The sequence below is a fragment of the Sceloporus occidentalis genome, unplaced genomic scaffold (genome assembly GCF_023333645.1).
Source record: "Sceloporus occidentalis isolate IW3139 unplaced genomic scaffold, rSceOcc1.0.p SCAF_1, whole genome shotgun sequence".
NCBI lineage: Eukaryota > Metazoa > Chordata > Lepidosauria > Squamata > Phrynosomatidae > Sceloporus > Sceloporus occidentalis.
Genome location: NW_028316981.1, coordinates 91,398,255 through 91,416,786, shown reverse-complemented (window position 1 = coordinate 91,416,786; position 18,532 = coordinate 91,398,255). Strand labels below are relative to the sequence as shown.

General features: G+C 40.4%; 1 protein-coding gene across 1 annotated transcript; it reads left to right on the top strand.

Annotated features, from left to right (window-relative positions):
• The first annotated feature begins 1,824 nt into the window (after positions 1-1,824).
• LTC4S (leukotriene C4 synthase) lies at positions 1,825-18,529 on the top strand. The gene is made up of 5 exons (XM_089528979.1): positions 1,825-1,907; positions 6,076-6,175; positions 11,610-11,680; positions 13,227-13,308; positions 16,998-18,529. Exons 1-5 carry the CDS (start codon positions 1,850-1,852, stop codon positions 17,101-17,103), a joined length of 417 nt encoding a protein of 138 aa, XP_089385105.1. The 5' UTR covers positions 1,825-1,849; the 3' UTR covers positions 17,104-18,529.
• The last annotated feature ends 3 nt before the right edge of the window (positions 18,530-18,532 follow it).

The window sequence follows — 18,532 nt, the reverse complement described above, 5'->3', positions numbered from 1 at the left end:
AAATTAATAATAATAATAATAATAATAATAATAATAATAATTTTTTACATTATTTGGTATAGTTTCCCTTTTGAATATTATCACTGGGCAAAGCTTTGTACCATCTGCTAGACGACATAATACAAATGTGAAATGGGTCTTTTAATGACCAGTTGTTTTCAAAGTATTGTCTTCTCACCAATGCTTGCTATATTTTGATAACCAACCATATCAAAAGCCATATTGCTTCACGAACCGCATATACCAGCCAGCTGATGCTTTAAACTGTGCAATATCTTTGGTTGATTTTCTTCCTTTGCCATCTGAAGCACCCTTATCTGAATACTTGAGTGAGTCATGATGTAAGCATTTTGTCTATATTATATTACCCAGATATTCAGATCCTCTTTCATTGCTTCAAAAGGCACAGGTTTATGATGAAGCACTTTTCTTGACTTTAGTATTTCTTGTAGTTAGCATCTTTCCCTCCCCTAGTCACAGCTACACAATTAACTGGATTCCTTTGCATGTTCAGTAACTTTTAGTTTGAACATTGCCATATAAGAAGCTCCCATTTTCTTTTCAGAACTCATTTTGCAGAGGATAAGTTATAATTCTAATTTATATCACTATAATACCCACAGGATTGATTGTAGGCTTATTGTACGATTTACTGAAATATTAAACACAGTTAAGTGAAGTTCTTAGTATTGTAAGTAAGGCCTCCCTTTCTGGTGATGATTAACATCCAATTGCAAATAGCTGAAGTAATGCATGTAGATTTATTGTAATAATTTAATTCTGTTTTGATGTAACACTTTTCTATGTTTTAAGGGCACTTCAGGTGGCAAAGGATGAAAAACAGTCAGTGACCAAAGGTATTGCACAATAATTTTTGGCCATCATAGCTGATCATAGGTGTGACTGTCAGTTTCCTTGTCTTAACAGAATGCCATTGACTCAACTCCTGTGGAAACCAACATTGACTGATGGATAAGTTGATCCAGGTTTTCAAGTTTCAAATTTCTAGACTAAAATTTCTCAACTTATAGTCAAGTATATATGGTACCCTTATGTGAAGTACTGGGCAAATACACCTGGTTTCCCTGGATGTGAGCCATTCTCTTAACCCAGTCACAGAGGTCCTTCCTAGAAAGACGGCATGCCCTCTCATAAAAACAAAGGAAAAGGTCTTAATCACTAGAAGCCACAGCAGAAGAATGGATTCCCTTTCACAGTGTTACTGAGACATTTTCATTTGTATTCATTTATTTATGTAGATGATTCTGTCCTGTTTCCCCACTTCATTTCTAGAACATGCCATTCCTAGATAGCCTTGCTTGAGCAAAAGAGATAGCAAATGACAGCAAGGGTAAGGTTTTCATCTGCTGTCACCTTGATGTGCACTCACACATAGATGCTTCTCTGAGGCAGCAGGCTGTCCTGAGAAGAGATGTTGAGCTTCCATTGTATTGATTAATATCTTAAAAATACAGCTAATTTTCATTCCACCATATGTGAAATGGCCCATAAATCAGGTCGAGAATTGTCAGATACAATGTTTATAAAATACAAATTGGCTGTTCTTAACAGATAGGCTAGGATTTTAGGCATCGGCAAGTGTGTCTGCTTTTAATGTAATGGAAACTCCCAGAAATGGTTTTGGTTGTAAGACTGTTGTGGGAATCCAGTCAGAAATTGTCCAGCAAGCAGGGAGTTAAGTAACCATCTGTTTGGAAGAGGAAATGAAGGCTTTGCTGTCTGATTGTATTGACAGGCACTGTGGGTATGCACATTAAGAGCAGAAAAAGTCCACTGCCTAGGAGTCTGTCTTGTTTTCTAGCTGCCTTGGTTTTACTCCAGAACCAGCATGCTGCATCAGATAGCTTTGTTGGCCACTGTTACTATTTTGGGAGTCTTGGAACAAGGTAAGGAACATAACCACTGCTGTTATGGATTACAATGCAAGTTTAGTAATACAGTCTATTTTAGACACTGTGAACTAAGCAGGTTAGATTGGAAATGTGCACAAATTTCCTCTTTAAATTGGCTGTAGGGAATATTGGCTGCACACTGGTTTGCCATACCCTGGCAATCCTTTTTCTGTGTTTAAAGTGTAAAATGTAATAGACACATGACTCTTGCCATCTTTTTTAAAAAGCGCAGAGCAGGGAAACTGGATTTTTTTTAAAAAAATGCTTTCACGGGTGACAGGATCAACTGGACCCAGAAACAAAGCTGGAAAGAATGTCGTACCGGAAAATGGTAGGTTCAGAAATTAATTTGTTAACACTGGTCATTGCAAAAGGGAAAATTAATTCATTGATGTTAATCCTGGGTTTACAATAATTTAATTTGTTCCATTAATTGTAAATTAATTCATTAATTAAAAATTTGGTTGTCAAAGAAGCTAAAGGTTTTACAAAGATGGTAAATTTGGTGATCCCTAGTCCCTACATCACTCATTTTGTTATTGGCTCCTTCAAAGGTTCTTTTGGTAGTACTTAACTTGTCAGCCTAGTACTTCCCAGATACAAATCCCAAAAAGTCAACAACATCTGAAAAGTGTCAGGTTGGGAATGACTTTGAATGCTGTTAGTTAAGCCACATTGAGAGAAGAGAACAACAAGCACAGAACTGGTTAAACCAGTGGTTCGTAAACCTTTTACCTTTTACATCAACATATGGATGTCACACCTACTCCTGCTCAATGTAGTAGATGAATAAAAGTGTTTTGTTTGTTTAGTGTGTGTGTTTTAGTTTGCAAATACATATATATTCATTAATATTCATGAATATATTCATACAGCAGCATCTCATCTCAAGAAACGAGGCAGTGATGAAATGGGTGGGGGAAGAAGAAGAAACAGAAGCAGCTCAGGATCCCTCCCCCCAGGCCATGATCCAGGGAGTTTACCCTCTCCCTTCCTCCTCTCCCCTAAGGCAGAGGTGACTTATTTAAGCACCCTCCTCACCTTTCTCTTCCCCTTCAGGACAGAAAAAGTTTGGGAAGTGGAGAAGGGAGCAGGGCTGCCAAGTCTTGCACCCCTCTTGAGCAACTCTTGTGCCCCCCCCCCCCAGGGATTCCAGTCTGCAGTTTGAGAACCATCGAGTTAAACTGAACTCATTCTTTCCAAGTTCTAATAGTGTTGTGTAGTGATTTCTAATTGTGTGTGTTGTTCACCAACAAATCAAGACTTTAAGCCTTGTTGTGGGGTGGAAATAACTAATTAGCACATAACTCATTGCATTTATTTCCAAGCTCTGGCCCAAAGTCATGGAACTGAATGCAAAGGGGACATTTTGCTATGGGATCTGGGAGTCTGGGTATGCAGTCAGCAGCAGCTGTAACTCTTCAGTGGTACAATATTTAAACAGGAAGATTCCTTTGCTCCAAGAGTTAGAGTAAATTACTTTCTGAAGTGAGGGAGCTAGAAGAGTTTGTGTAAGTGACCTGATTTTGTCCTGGGAGGTCCTCGTACAGTGGCAAATTAATGCATGAAAAAGCACTCTTGAATGGGCTATTAGGCTCAGTGGGTCATATGTGAAGTTTGGTTCTGCTAATATGTGGGAGCCTGCTTGCTCTTCGAGAAACCTGCTCAGAGAAGTAGTCTTTCTCCCACCTTGAGTGCAAACGAATAGGAGCTCTTGGCTTCTTCTCTGTGAAAATTAAAAATGCACGTTGTACTTTCTTCCTACAGAACAGAAACTGACAATCTCCAATAAGCTCATAGCTCCAATTACACCAATTTTCAAGTGGTGGATAGACTAGAGTGGTGTAGTGGTTTGAGTGTTGGACTATGACAAGACTGGGGTTCGAATCCCAATTCAGCCAACAAGTTGAAGGTGTACCTAACAACAACAAAGACCAGAACAGTGGTTCCCAAACTTTGGTCTTCCAGGTGTTTTGGAGTTTAATTCCCAGAAGCATTCAGGACTTCTGGGACCTGAAGTACAAAACATTTGGAGAATCAAAGTTTGTGAACCACTGGATCAGAAGTTGAAGAGTTACTCTTACTCCTGTTTGTTGGTTACACTGTTTGAAAAGTAATCCAGGGCTGTTAGTGAATATGATATTCAAAAATGGCTCATTGATCTTTATCATGTTGTTCACTACTTTTTAAAAAAGAAAAACCTTTAAGATAGAACTTGAAAAATTCCCAGCAAAAACCTTCGAAAATCTACAGTATCTTAAAAGGTACTACTAGAGGTCAACAGAAACCATAACCATCCAGTAAAGTAGCCTTGCTCCCACTCATTTCATTAAGTTTGTGGTGTGACTTTGCTATTCCTGATTACCCCCAAAAATAACTCATCACAGGCAATGAAATTAAATGTAATGTGTTACTTCCAAGCTCTGGAGTAGACTCCCTGTATGATTGTTTTGCCACTTAAGTTGAGCGGGTGTATTGTTGGTTAGAACCAGTGCTGAGTTTTTAAAAATAGAGCTCAGAAATATTGACTTAAGGAAAACCTGGGAGAGAATTCACACTCAGAGGACCAACCCCAAATATACCCAAGAATGTAGGAGTTGGGATGGAGAAGGCTAGACTGAACAGAGTATCACAGAGAAGTCACATAGCATTTGTGACTTCAGTTCATGTAAGAAGTAACCGTTTCACTCACATCTTCCTTTATGTAAAATTTGGTGATCCCAACTAATCTGCTGCAGAATGCTCTTTCCTCCTCTTTATCAGAGTGTGTCTTCTCAAAAACTGGTCTGGTGACAGAGCCAGTTCTATTAATGAAGATTTAAAAGACAGATGAGGTGTTACATAGTTAACCACTACTCTTGGAACATTTCTAAAAGATTTCTGGTGCGTAACTTAAATTTTACCTTTTGTTTGCTCATTTATTTAATTTTGTTATTGTTTGCCTTCAAGTCATTTCTGACTTATGGTGAACCTAAGACAAACCTACCATGGGGGTTTCTTGGCAATGTTTCTTCACAGGGGCTTTGTCATTGCCATTCTCTGAGGCTGAGATAGAGTGTCATGTCATTTATCCTATCCTTTATTCAAGGATCACAGGGTAGTGCACAATAAAAAAAAAATGCTCAGTGTTAATGATGATCATTTAATAATAATAGGAATAATCATCAATATTCTCTGTGGGTATAAAATTTGCCATTTGTTGTTGTCTGCCTTCAAGTCATTTCTGACTTATGGTGACCCTTGACATGGAGGTTTCTTGGCAAGATTTGTTCAGAGGGGGTTTGCCTTTGCCTTCCTCTGAGGCTGAGACAATATGACTGACCCAGGGTCACCTGGTGGGTTTCCAAGGTTGAGCCAGGATTTGAACCCTGGTCACCTTAGCCCAGCACTCAAACCATTATGCTGCAGTGGCTCTCTAAAATTTCCCATAGTCATAAACAAACCTGATGGTTATAGGGTAAATCAGGTAGATGTGTTATAATCTGAACTGAAATTGTGGAAAGGTGGCATGTTTTCTGATTTTAATTGGTTGTGAAGGAAAATATATAGGCCATTTCAATTAGATGTTTACAAAACTGGGAGTGTTTTGGACTGTCTGAGAGAGAGTTTTAGTACTTCATGTAGTATTGAGCCTCCTAGATACTATCAGTGCTTAAGAGTCAGTCCTTCTTCTGTAAAACATATTTGGGGTAACTATGTTGGCCATGCAGCTAAACAAAACAAAATCCACACTCCACAAAAGAACAATACCAGTTCTTATGACAAAATCCTGGAAATGCTAAAGCAGAACTCTACAGCCAATATGCTAAAAAAATCTTCAGTTAGATGAACAAATACATGCCCAAAATGCAGTGTGGTCCTCTTGCAGTACAGGGTGTGTTCTAATTCCAGTACATTTAGAATGTTTTCTGGCCCCTTTACTTGCTCTTGGAGAGGGAGAGAACAAATTGGCCAGAAGAAAAATCAGCTGGTTTGAAATCAACAGGAAAGTGTGAGGTCTTTGTTTCTGACATTTGCATGTCAAATGAGTGGTGTTTGCTGGTGGTGTGGGTCTGTGAATTGTGAGCTTGTCTGTCATCATCCAGCCTTCAGGCCCCACCAGGTAAAAGAGCTTGGTTTTTTCTTTGCTTTCTCTCTCTCTTCCCCAACCCCTTCCATTCAGCCTATTTTGCCATGCAGGTGATCTATGCTAGGCGGAAATGCAAAATCTCACCTCCTCTAACTTCTGGTCCACCAGAATTTGAAAGGATCTTCAGAGCCCAGTAAGTCTGATGGATTGAACTTTCTTGTTAATTTTTGATGCACTATTGTGAACCAGCACAGTGTGCTTTGAGTGTTGGACTGATTCTGGAGACCAGGGTTTGAATCCCCACTCAGTCAGTGCTACCCATTGGGTGACCTTGGATGAGTCTCAGCCCCCCAAAAACCCTGTGAATAGGGTCTTAGGCCTTAGGGTCACCTTAAGTCAGAAGGCACACAATAACAACAAATAGTGTCCTAAGGCACATTTGCAGTAAAGTTTAGATTGTGATGAGGGGGGCTTAATTCTGTGTATACTGATAAATTCAATCAGTGGCATTATGCCAAGATCCTCTTCTCCCCAGGGGCATGTGAACTGTATATGCTGAAAATGGGAGATGTCTCAAGAAATCAGGATGGATGACTAAAGAACTTTCAACTGAGCTAAGTTTTAAACGGGACATGTATAAGAAATGGAAAAATGGGGAAATCACCAAAGAGGAATTCAAACAAATAGCAAGCATGTGTAGGGGTAAGGTCAGAAAAGCTAAAGCACAGAATGAACTCAGGCTTGCTAGAGAGGTTAATAACAACAAAAAGGGCTTTTTTGGGTATGTCCGCAGCAAAAGGAAGAAGAAGGAAACGGTAGGGCCACTGCATGGAGAAGATGGCAAAATGCTAACGGAAGACAGAGAAAAGGCAGAATTACTCAACACCTTCTTTGCCTCAATCTTCTTCCAAAAGGAAAAGGGAGCTCAACCTGAGGATAATGGAGCTAAGCACAGATTAGGGGAATTTCAGTACAGAATAAGTAAAGAGATAGTAGAGGAATACCTTGTTAATCTAAGTGAATTTAAGTCTCCAGGACCAGATGAACTACATCCAAGGGTATTAAAAGAACTGGCAAATGTAATATCGGAGCCATTGGCAATAATCTTTGAGAACTCCTGGAAAATAGGAGAGATCCCAGCAGACTGGAGGAGGGCAAACATTGTCCCCATCTTCAAAAAGGGGGAAAAAGAGGATCCCAACAATTATCGTCCAGTTAGTCTGACATCAATACCAGGAAAGATTCTAGAGCAGATCATTAAACAGAGAGTCTGTGAACATCTAGAAGGCAACTCCATAATCACAAAAAGTCAACATGGGTTTCAGAGAAAGAAGTCATGCCAGACAAACCTGATCTCTTTTTTTGATAAAATTACCAGCTTGTTAGATGAAGGGAATACTGTGGATATAGTATTTCTTGATTTCAGTAAGGCCTTTGACAAAGTTCCCAATGATATTCTTGCAAACAAGCTTGTAAAATGTGGGCTAGACAAGGCAACTGTTACATGGATTTGTAACTGGTTGACCGACCGAATGAACGCAAAGGATGCTCAACAATGGCTCCTTTTCATCCTGGAGAGAAGTGACCAGTGGGGTCCCACAGGGCTCTGTCCTGGGCCCAGTGCTATTCAACATCTTTATCAATGACTTGGATGACAGAATTGGGGGCATACAATTTGCAGATGACACCAAATTAGGAGGAGTAGCTAATACTCCAGAGGACAGGATCAAGATTCAAAATGACCTGAACAGACTAGAAAACTGGGCCAAAGCTAACAAAATGAATTTCAACATGGAGAAATGTAAGGTACTGCACTTAGGGCGGAAAAATGAAAAGCACAGATATAGGATGGAGGACACCTGGCTGAATGAAACTATGTGTGAAAGGGATCTAGGAGTCCAAGTAGACCACAAGTTGAACATGAGTCAACAGTGTGATGTGGCAGCTAACAAGGCCAATGCGATTTTAGGCTGCATCAATAGAAGTATAGTGTCTAGATCCAGGGAAGTAATAGTGCCACTCTATTCTGCTCTGGTCAGGCCCCATCTGGAATACTGTGTCCAGTTCTGGGCACCACAATTAAAAAAGGACATTGAGAAACTGGAGCGTGTCCAAAGGAGAGCGACTAAAATGGTGAAAGGTCTGGAAACCATGCCCTATGAGGAACGACTTAGGGAGCTGGGGATGTTTAGCCTGGAGAAGAGAAAGTTAAGAGGTGATATGATAGCCCTGTTTAAATATTTGAAGGGATGTCATATTGAGGAGGGAGCAAGCTTGTTTTCTGCTGCTCCAGAGACTAAGACCTGGAGCAATGAATGCAAGCTCCAGGAAAAGAGATTCCACCTCAACATTAGGAGGAACATCCTGACGGTAAGGGCTGTTCGACAGTGGAACAATCTCTCTTGAAGTGTAGTGGAGTCTCCTTCCTTAGAGGTCTTCAAACAGAGGCTGGATGGCCATGTGTTGGGGATGCTTTGATTGTGATTTCCTGCATGGCAGGGGGTTGGACTGGATGGCCCTTGTGGTCTCTTCCAACTCTACGATTCTATGATTCTATGATTCTCCATCTTTGTATTCAAAAGAAGTTCATTACCAAGCCTTTCAGCTGAATAGGAGATCATGTTAAGCAAATGTTTGAGCAGACAAAGGTATCTTGATGACTCAGCAGAAAGTGGCTTTCTTTTTTCATGGATGAGACGCATCAGGTCCTATCCTACCTTCTGGGTAGCAAGTGATAGAGCAAAGGGATCTGTGTCACTCACTGAAAGTAACAATAAAGAATCATCCAGCAAAGGAGTAGTAGTAGCCATAGATTGAATGTTGTTGTTATGTGCCTTCCTGTCATTTCTGGTTTATGGCAACTCTAAGGTGAATTTATCATGGGTTTTTCTTGGCAAGTTTGTTCAGAGGAGTTTGCCATTGCCATCCTATGAGGCTGAGAGAGTGTGACTTGCCTAAGGTCACCCATTGGGTTTACATGGCCAAGCTGGGGTTCAAACCCTGATCTCCAGAGTCATAGTCCAATGCTCAAACCACCACACTACACTGGCTCTCATCTCTAGATTGTATTCAAACGTTTTCATGGCTGCAGGATGTTAGATTTTTCATATGTGGCAGGCTTAGGGGAAATAATGCACTTGCAATCATCTCCTAGTGAACTTTGGCAATTCAGGGACTTCATGCATCTTCTGATTTTGTTTAGCCCCAAGGAGTCATTTGAGCAGTGTGACAGTACTGAAACAGTTAAATAAATCTTCTTTTTCTCCACCTCTTACCTTTGTTCATGATCATGTTGCCCGAATCATTCACCTTTATCATAGTGTTCTGATTTCATGATCTTATTATTATTAACCTTTATTTATAAAGCACTGTAAATTTACACAGTGCTGTACATACAATCTTTTTAATTAGATGGTTCCCTGCCCTCAGGCTTACAATCTAAAAAGACATGACATAAAAGGAGAAGGAAAAGGAAATCCCCTGCCCCTCCTACTGGTGTCCTCAAAACCCACTCACTTTTTCAGGCCCGGCCCCCTACTCCCCACGCCCAACTATAGCTCAACCTGAGGCTATCTGACTGCATTGCATCTTGTTTTCCATTTGCTTCCATTTCAGTGCTTGACAACTCTGGCAGCAGTAGTCCAACTCCTACCCCCCCCCCACACACAACTTTTCCAAGCTCTGTGTCTGTCTAACTTCTTTTATCTGTTTCCTCCCCCCCCCCCCCGCCACTGAATTTTAAAAATGTAAACCCTTCAGAAGGGGGGGAGTTGTCCTTTTTTATGTGTAAAGTGAATGTAAGTGATGCTAGGTGTATAAATACAGTGGAAAATATAAATTGCCTATATGTCCTCAGCATTACAAATAAGTTAACTTTTTTAAAAAAAGTGAGGATACTGCATTTATTTTGTTCATGAGTTTTCAGTCCTGACTGAAGGATAGGATTGAAGCCACATAGAAGTTCACTTTCCCTCGTTCATGTTAGTGGCAATGGCTGCATCCACATTGAAGAAATAATCCGGTTTGACATCACTTTTACTGCCATGGCTCAATGCTATGGAATTCTGGGAATGGTAGTTTGTGCCACAACAAACTACCATTCTAGTGCCACAACAAATGGCCATTCCCAGAATTCCAGAGCATTGAGCCATGGCAGTTAAAGTGGGGTCAAACCAGATTATTTCTGCAATGCGGATGCAGCCAATGCTTGCAGTTTGACATACTATACTCATAGTAAGTAGTTGCCACAAGAATTGTCAAGCAAGCATCAAGGCAGTACTTTTAGATTGTCTTCAAAACATATGTATCTTGTGAACTGGATAACAGAAGCCAGAATATTATCCTGGTCTCACTCTAACTGGTATACTTGAATATTGCACTATTTAATCTTCATCTTTAAAAAAACATTTCATTAACCACTGCCCCCTCCTGAATTCGTCCCTTCTCGCTTGCTGCCCCTTACTCCTGGAACCTTCTTCCCCCACATGCACACCTCATCATTTCTCTACCCAGTTTCAAAACTGAGTTAAAGACTATATTGTTTAGAGAAGCATTCCCAGAGGCTAGCCCCTCTCTGACCCAGGAAGCCTCCTTTTAAGCATCCATTAAGAAGCCAAGCCCTTCCTCCAGTCCATCTGCCATGGTCCAGGCCTCAGAGGTGGAGAAAAATACTGCTGGACCTGATCCCCTTCCCCACAACCATTCCTTCTCCTTTTGTGTCGTGTCTTTTTAGATTGTAAGCCTGAGGGCAGGGAACCGTCTAACTATAAGATTGTATGTACAGCGCTGTGTAAATTTACAGCGCTTTATAAATAAAGGTTAATAATAATAATAATTAACTCCAAAAATTAAATGTCAGGAGGTTTCTGCTAGTCTCTAGCTTTCTCCTTCTATTACTTGGTTATGTTGTATCTACAAGATAGTTTTTGTGTGGAGCAGGGGTAGGCAACCTGCGGTCCGCAGGCTGGATGCGGCCCGGCAAGGCCTTGGGACTGGCCCCAGCCCGATCCTGCCGCCGATTGCCGCCGGAGCCTTTGGCCTCTCACGTGAGGGCGTGGGGCCTTTGGCCTATCAGGAGGAGGCGGGCAAGGGGGCAATTGTCTATAGAAGCCTCTGAAACATGCATTTATATTAACAATTTTTAAAAAATCAGCCAATTTGTTAGCATGTCCTCCATTTTTTTCCCCAAAAAGTGTCCTCCATTTGAAATTTTTGCCCTACATTTGAACCGGTTTATTTATTTATTTAATTTTTTTAAAAAATTATTTAATTATTCATTTTTTGGCTTCGGCCCCCCAGTTGTCTGAGGGACAGCAACCCGGCCCCCGGCTCAAAAAGGTTGCCTACCCCTGGTGTGGAGTAACATTCAATCATGGAAACGCCATATTAAGGAGAGAGTGGCTTATTTCTAAAGTGAGAAGTGAGCTGTCAAATTGTGGACTATAAATAAGAAAAGCATGGAATTTGTGATATTCCTCCCATTGCTTCATAGGCCATGTGTGGCTGTAAAGTGAACTGGTTAGGTGGGATTCCCAGAAGAATATTATCTAATTTGACCTCACTGTGTTTTTTCGCCCTCCCACCTGAATTGTGGAGTAAAAATCTTTTTCTTCTCTGCTTTTGTTTAGAGCAAATTGCTCAGAATACTTCCCAATATTTCTCTCACTTTTATGGGTGGCTGGAGTCTTTTCCAATCAAGGTAAAAGGCAACCCTAATTCATATTCTTAACTGTTACCAGTGCGCTGCTTGCCTGAGCTAAAACATAATAAAGAAAAACATGATCCTTCAAACATGTAACAATATAGTGGTTAAAAGTACAAGCAATATTAGCTGACTAGGGCACTTGTTCATACCACATGCATCTTTCACAGTTCGTATATTTTGTTGTCCTTTTAAAAGATTATTTCTTCATTCCTGCTATTTAAAATGGGTTTATTGGGAATGGTGGCTTCATTCTTGAAAGTGGTAAAAAATGATAGCGGGATGTCAGCTTTCCACATGCAAAATGCCAACAGTATGATTTGTTCAGGGAGTTCTGGCCCAACCAAGGAGGCAGGTAGTGCATGGGAAGAAGCAGCCCTGGTGCTGCAGTGGTTAAATGCTGGTACTCCAGCCACAAGGTTGTGAGTTCAATCCCAGGCAGGGCCCCAGTGTTGACTCAGCCTTCCATCTTTTTGTAGATCAGTAAAATGAGTACCCAGCTTGTTGAGGGCAATTGACTTACACATTGTAAACTGCTTAGAGAGTGCTGACTTCACTATGAAGTGGAATAGAAATGCAAATGCTGTTGCTGTTGCTATCTTGTTCATACTTCAGACGGTTGTTGCAGGAGACTTTGCAACACCCACACCAAGGGCACTTGCTACATAAAAGTGTTAAGCCACTCTTATTACATGCTCTTCCCTCCCAATTTGTTTTCAGGCTGTTGAAAATTAGGTTGAAAATAGAAGACCCATATGCATTACTGTTTTCTATTGTGCATACAATGGAATGAATGGTGGTTGTGGTGGTGGTGGTCATCATCTTCATCCTCATCATCCAGTCCAAATACTGGAGTGCTAGCCTTGCCCCCAAAGTCCCTAATGTTGTGCTAGCATGGTAATGCTGGAACCTAGAGGAAAATGACTCCCTCACAGGGTTAACATTTTGTCAAGATAGTTTTGTTACATCTATATATGTAAATAGGAGCCACAACAAAACCACACAGAGAATCACAGGACATTTTAAAGATTAGCAGACTTATGGTGGCATAAGATTTTGTGGATAGCCATCAGTGGTCCTGCCAGATGTATCCAAGCAGTTAACTGTATTATTAAATGGTTGTTTTGTTTTGACCATTTCCGCAAAGGCTAATTGGGAGGGGGAGAAGTTTCATATCCCATCAGGCTAAAGCAGCTTTTCTTACTTTAGCTGCCAGTTTTAGTTAAATAGATAGTGAATAGTTGCTTATACAGGGCATTTAAGAAAAAGTGTCAACACGAATTGGCATGATGTGTTCTTTGTAAGCATGAATGGTGGTAGTTGTGCCCCTATTGTTTGGTGTGGCAATACAGTGGTTAAGAGCATGCACAATACATGGCATTTCAAATCTCAACAAGATAAATTTATATTATGCAGTAACTTAGCCAAGTGTCTTCTCATAGATTAGGATTTTAATGAGATTATGATTTTTATGATTTTGAAAACACAATCAGTGTTACATATTTTCCCACAGTAACTATTTGGATTACTCTCTTTTTCTTAGTTTTGGCTGCATTTTGTGGGTTAATTTACCTGTATGCTCGCTATCAATACTTCATTAGATATGCACATTCAGCTCAAGGAAGGTGAGTATTTTTAAGCATTGCATTATGTGTGGACTGTTTCCGGTCTTGGATAGACAGTGGTCTGCCTGCCGTGTTTGTCCAATTACCCCAAAGATCTCCTCTCAGCTTTCTAAATTATCTCCTAAGATACTATTAAGTAAAGCTGTCTGTGTAGACAAGATATAGGTTAGGAATCCAAGTTTGTTCAGCTAAAGGACAAAATTCCAATTTTGGAAAAATCTTGAGGGCTGAAGTCTCAAAGTGTCCCAAAAACATCGGTTGTTGCCATGGTGGGGTTAAAGCAAAACAGGCAAGTTCAGACATAACAGGACTAGGGAAAATGCATCCTCTCAAGGCCATTATTCAGAACTTCAATTTTTTCAAAGTTTTTGGCAAAACATGGTCCCCATGCCTCCTTGAGTCTTGATACATGGATAAATTGCCCTGTGCTTGCTGGGGGAGGGGTGGCATTTAAAAACATTAAAATTGAGGTTAGTGCACAGTGAAGGGTGCTGTCCTCCATGGAGGGCTAGTGTATCCACCCTCAGCAATTACTTCTCATTTAGACATTTCCCTGCCAAGCATACAAAGTAAAATTAAGTTCTAAGTATGTCTACTCAAAAGCAAATACCAGTGCAACAGCTTTCTTATCTGCAAATCCCAGCTTAATTCCAGGTTTGTTTTAACAGTTAAATACTTTTAAATTTACGCTTATCACTGATGAGAACTAATGGCACAGTAAGGACCTTACCACACAGGGCACAGAAGTAGGGTCAGTTTGCATTGGTCGGTGCGTATTTGCGTTATAACGCATCGTTCATTCACACCCGCGCTCTCTGAATATGCTTTGCCGATTCGTATTCGCGTCATATCGCATTGTTCTTCCACACCTGGGCGGCCTTCCGAATCGAGGTTTTGCGAATCGGCCAATGCGTATTCAGACAAAGCGAGGCAAGTGCAGATTGGATTACCACACCAGCCCAATACAATGCGTATTGGCCGATGCGCATCAGCTGCCTTGCGCATGCTCTGTGGGGCTCTGAACGGGGCGCAACATTTTTAACTTCCGGGGTGAAGAATGAGGTCACTGTTTAGCGCGTAATATCACGATAATTGCTGTCTTTAGCCACTTACGAAAGGGGTATGCACCATCTGTATATGTGTGTGTGTGTATATGAGTGTGTGTGTGTGTATATATATATATATATGCACACACATAAACACATACATATATATATATATATATACACACACACACACACAGTGGTACAGCCAAAAGTGAGATGCCTTTTTTTATTTGTACACACATATTTGTCTGTATGAATGTTTATACACACACACACACACACATACATATATATATGGATATACACACATATACACATAGTGGTACAGCCAAAAGTGTGATGCCTTTTTTATGTGTACACACACATTTGTCTGTATGAGTGTTAATATATATATATATATATATATACATACACATATATACACACACACAAACACACACACATATATACAAAAACACACTGTGCCACAGCCAAAAGTGTGATGACGTATTTATATGTGTACGCACACTGTCTGTCTGTGTGTGTATATATATATATATATATATGCACATACGTATACATTCATTCATACATACATACATACATATACACACACACACACACAAACTGTGGAGCAGCCGAAAGTATAATGCTGCATGTATATGCTTACACACACATCTTTGTGTGTGTGTGTGTGTGTGTGTATATATATATATACATATAGACACACATATACCTATACATTCCCCTCCCCCCTGACACAACAGGTTTCCGCTTTATCTCGTTCAGTGGAAAAATCGCTCCCCAGCCCTGGTGGTTGTCCTGAAAGGGGAAAGGGCCAACGGAAGGAGATGGGGGAAATTCCAGCGCAGCATCATGGGAAATTTGTAACCCGGTGGTCTTCAGGAGAACCAGCGGATTGGATGTACACACCAGCCAAAGCAGCAGAGGTTTCGCACTGGCCATCAATACGGATCCCGTGAATCCACTAATTTTGCCGACTCGCAAAACGGAGGAGCCGGCTGCCTTCAGTTCGGAACCCCGCCGTGAATATGCACTGGCCAAAGCGTATTCACGTTATATCACATTGGTCAAAACGTATTCTGAGCTCACAGGTGTGGAACACCAATGCGATATAACGCAAATACGCATCGACCAATGCGAACTGACCCTACTTCTGTGCCCTGTGTGGTAAGGTCCTAAGACTTGGGAGAGATTGTTGGTGAGAGGTTCCCCGTTCGTGATGCAGGTGATAGATGGGAGATGTTCCAAGTTGCTCATTCCCTTCCTAAGGTGTGTGCTAATTGATCCTCAGGTGAGAATAAAACCAAGCTGTTTTGTGCATGGCTGTTAATTTGAATAGAACCTATGGTGCTATGAGTACCCCAAGAAATCTGATAGGGATTATATTGCTGTGTTGAGTGCATTATACTCAGCCTCTATACATGTAAATATGAAACATCACAACATTGTAAGTTTCCAATTGCTGGTTTCAAAGAAATTGAGTAAATGTTGGAATCTTTGGAAACTTCTCACTACTCGAAAGTGGGACAGCATACATTTAGCAGCAGCATAAACATGTCTCTGGGCTATATTAGTTCATCTTACATGATTGAATTATCTCCCATGCAAGAAATAAGTAGAAAACAATGGCTGCCACCTTCTTCAGTAGATAAAGTTCTTAGCTACTGACTACGTTTTCAGCCTGGCACCACCCCCAGCCACAGATTTTCTGAGGCACTACAGATCATGACACTTGGAAATGACATCTGTAGTGTTCTGCTGGTCATGGGGTGTGTTGGGAGAAGCAGTTGTAGCCCCTGAGGGGTCTCTCCAAGAATCTGTTCTCGACATGTCCTGCAAAAGGAACAGTGCTGCAGATTGGTTGGGGTACTGCCTTACTGGAAAGGTAGGTTTTTATGGAGTGACATTATCAGACATCACTAGGACAACAGAGCTCTGTCATCATAGTTCCATCTTACAATGCAGGATTCTCAGTCACATCACTTCTTCTAATCTTGATTTCTCTGAGAGAGGTACAAGGTCTCCATGTTGCTCTTTTGTATAGAGCTTCCTATTGCAAACCAAATTGCTGCATTACCCCAGCCTGGACAAGTAGACATGCTGGCTGGAGGAATTTGGGAATGATAATCCCAAAAGTAACTTTTACAACCTCTGGTGAGGTCCAAATGAAGGCTGGATGCCTTATGAATAACTAGGCCAAAGCATATGCAACAACTTTGGGGAGTTTTTTCTCTTAACTAAAGCCCCTTATTTTCTATAAACATATCGATTTGCAAAGCAATATTTGATGGTGTCACTTCTGCTATGTGAAAAGGAAAGTTAAAAGAAGAATTAGCTGACAGTGTACCCATTTCTCCCTTAACGTCCCTAATGGTTGAAAATCTGTCAACAAATTACTTAACATGTTTTAAGAATTAAATTGTGCATAGCTGGAATGTGTTCCTGTCTTCTCATACATTCCAACTAATTGTTCCTGTAAACTGCAACTATAGTATAATAGCGTCTAACACACACCATTTGTCATAAATCTATTTTATCACATTGCTATGGAAATCATTAGTGTACATAAACTCCTGCTAAAACTAGTGTTAAAGTTGATTACCCGGACTAATAGTAACATCTTTTGTTCTTTTTACACAGGTTGGGCCCTATGTACTTCAGTGCTGGTGTCCTGTGTGTTCTTATTGCTTTGTCTGTGGTGGGGCTCACTGTCCATTTTATAGCATTCCCTTATTTTAAATTCTAGCACTGAGCAGCCAAGTGTCCTCCTCATGACAAGCAGCCCTGGATATTTTGCACCATCATTCTCCACTCTATTTCTTTTTTCTCAGATTAAAGTGCCTGTACCTCAATAGTTTAACAAGCAGTTCTGTGGAAAGGTCTTTTCTGATCCATGTTAATGTTACTATTGGCTTTAATTTTAAAAATATTTGGATCAGCTTCTGAGTCTTGAAGAGAGTGAGATTTAGACTTACCGTATATTTACACAAGGAAGTATTCTGAGCAATGCTTGTGAAATGTTCTGTGTATATCTAGGATTGCTACTAGGACATTGCTTGAATTCAATTTTCTGATTAAATGATGCCTGTATGAAACAACGCCCTACATTCAGTTGCTGGTCCCAGCTAAAGCCAGGTCAGCACTTACTGAAGTTCCACTGGCACAAGGGGTCTTACTGTAGTTGTGAGTAACAACTGGATTTAGCCCTCTATTCCCATAAATGGACCGAAGAGGGATTCACATTTTAGAAGTCGAAGCTTGCAATTCTCTAGATGATGGAAATTTCAGCTTTCACAATGTGGACACATTTTTGAAATTATTTCAATCTCTAAGTAAAGCTTGAACAGCTGTTAGCAGTACATAGTGGCTACTATTGTTTTATAATGTACAGCTGCAGCTTCTTTGCTTGACAACTGTTGTGCCACAAATTTAAGAAACATACACATTTGTTAACACAATTTTGCCACAACTCTCGGCCACAGTGCAGAAACAAACGATCAATTTGTTCAGGCTTCTTGCACAAACCTACTTGCATCAAATATGCAGGCAAAACCAAAAACCTCTCCAGCAAGTACAAGCCTTTATACCTGCAGTGATGGTGCATGGAGTACCAGCAAGTTTGGCAAAGGAAGTTTTCAACCAAATTGGGGGTGGGACGTCTGCTGTTTTCTGCTCTTCTGAACAGGAATGGTAAAGTGAATCACAGATGCCCAAAATATTTATCTCCATACAGGTTTGTGTGTAAGCGGCCACATCTATGTATTTGCACTATGTATTTCAAAACGTCCTCTATCCAGTCTATACTATAGACCTGTTCCAGAAATGAAGTTGTGAAAAGATGTTTTTCTTTTTTTACTTGGAAACATGAAGTAAATTAGTCATCTTTTTTTAGGAGATAGGGCATAGATATATATTTGATACTTGGTGGATATCTTTTGGATAAACATTGTAAAGATGTGCGGCAATAGAAAACAAAAGACCTGGCTTTGGAAATGGGAAAGCCTGTTAAATAAGACATCTTCTCTATTACAAAATCTCTTGTAGCTGCAGCAGTACCTTTCTGACGAAGTTTGAACTCCTGTACCTCAAAAATGTGTTCACTTGATCAGAACTCTGCTTCAATTATGAGCAAGTAAAACAAAACATGCAATGTTAAATGGAATTAAAATTTTACA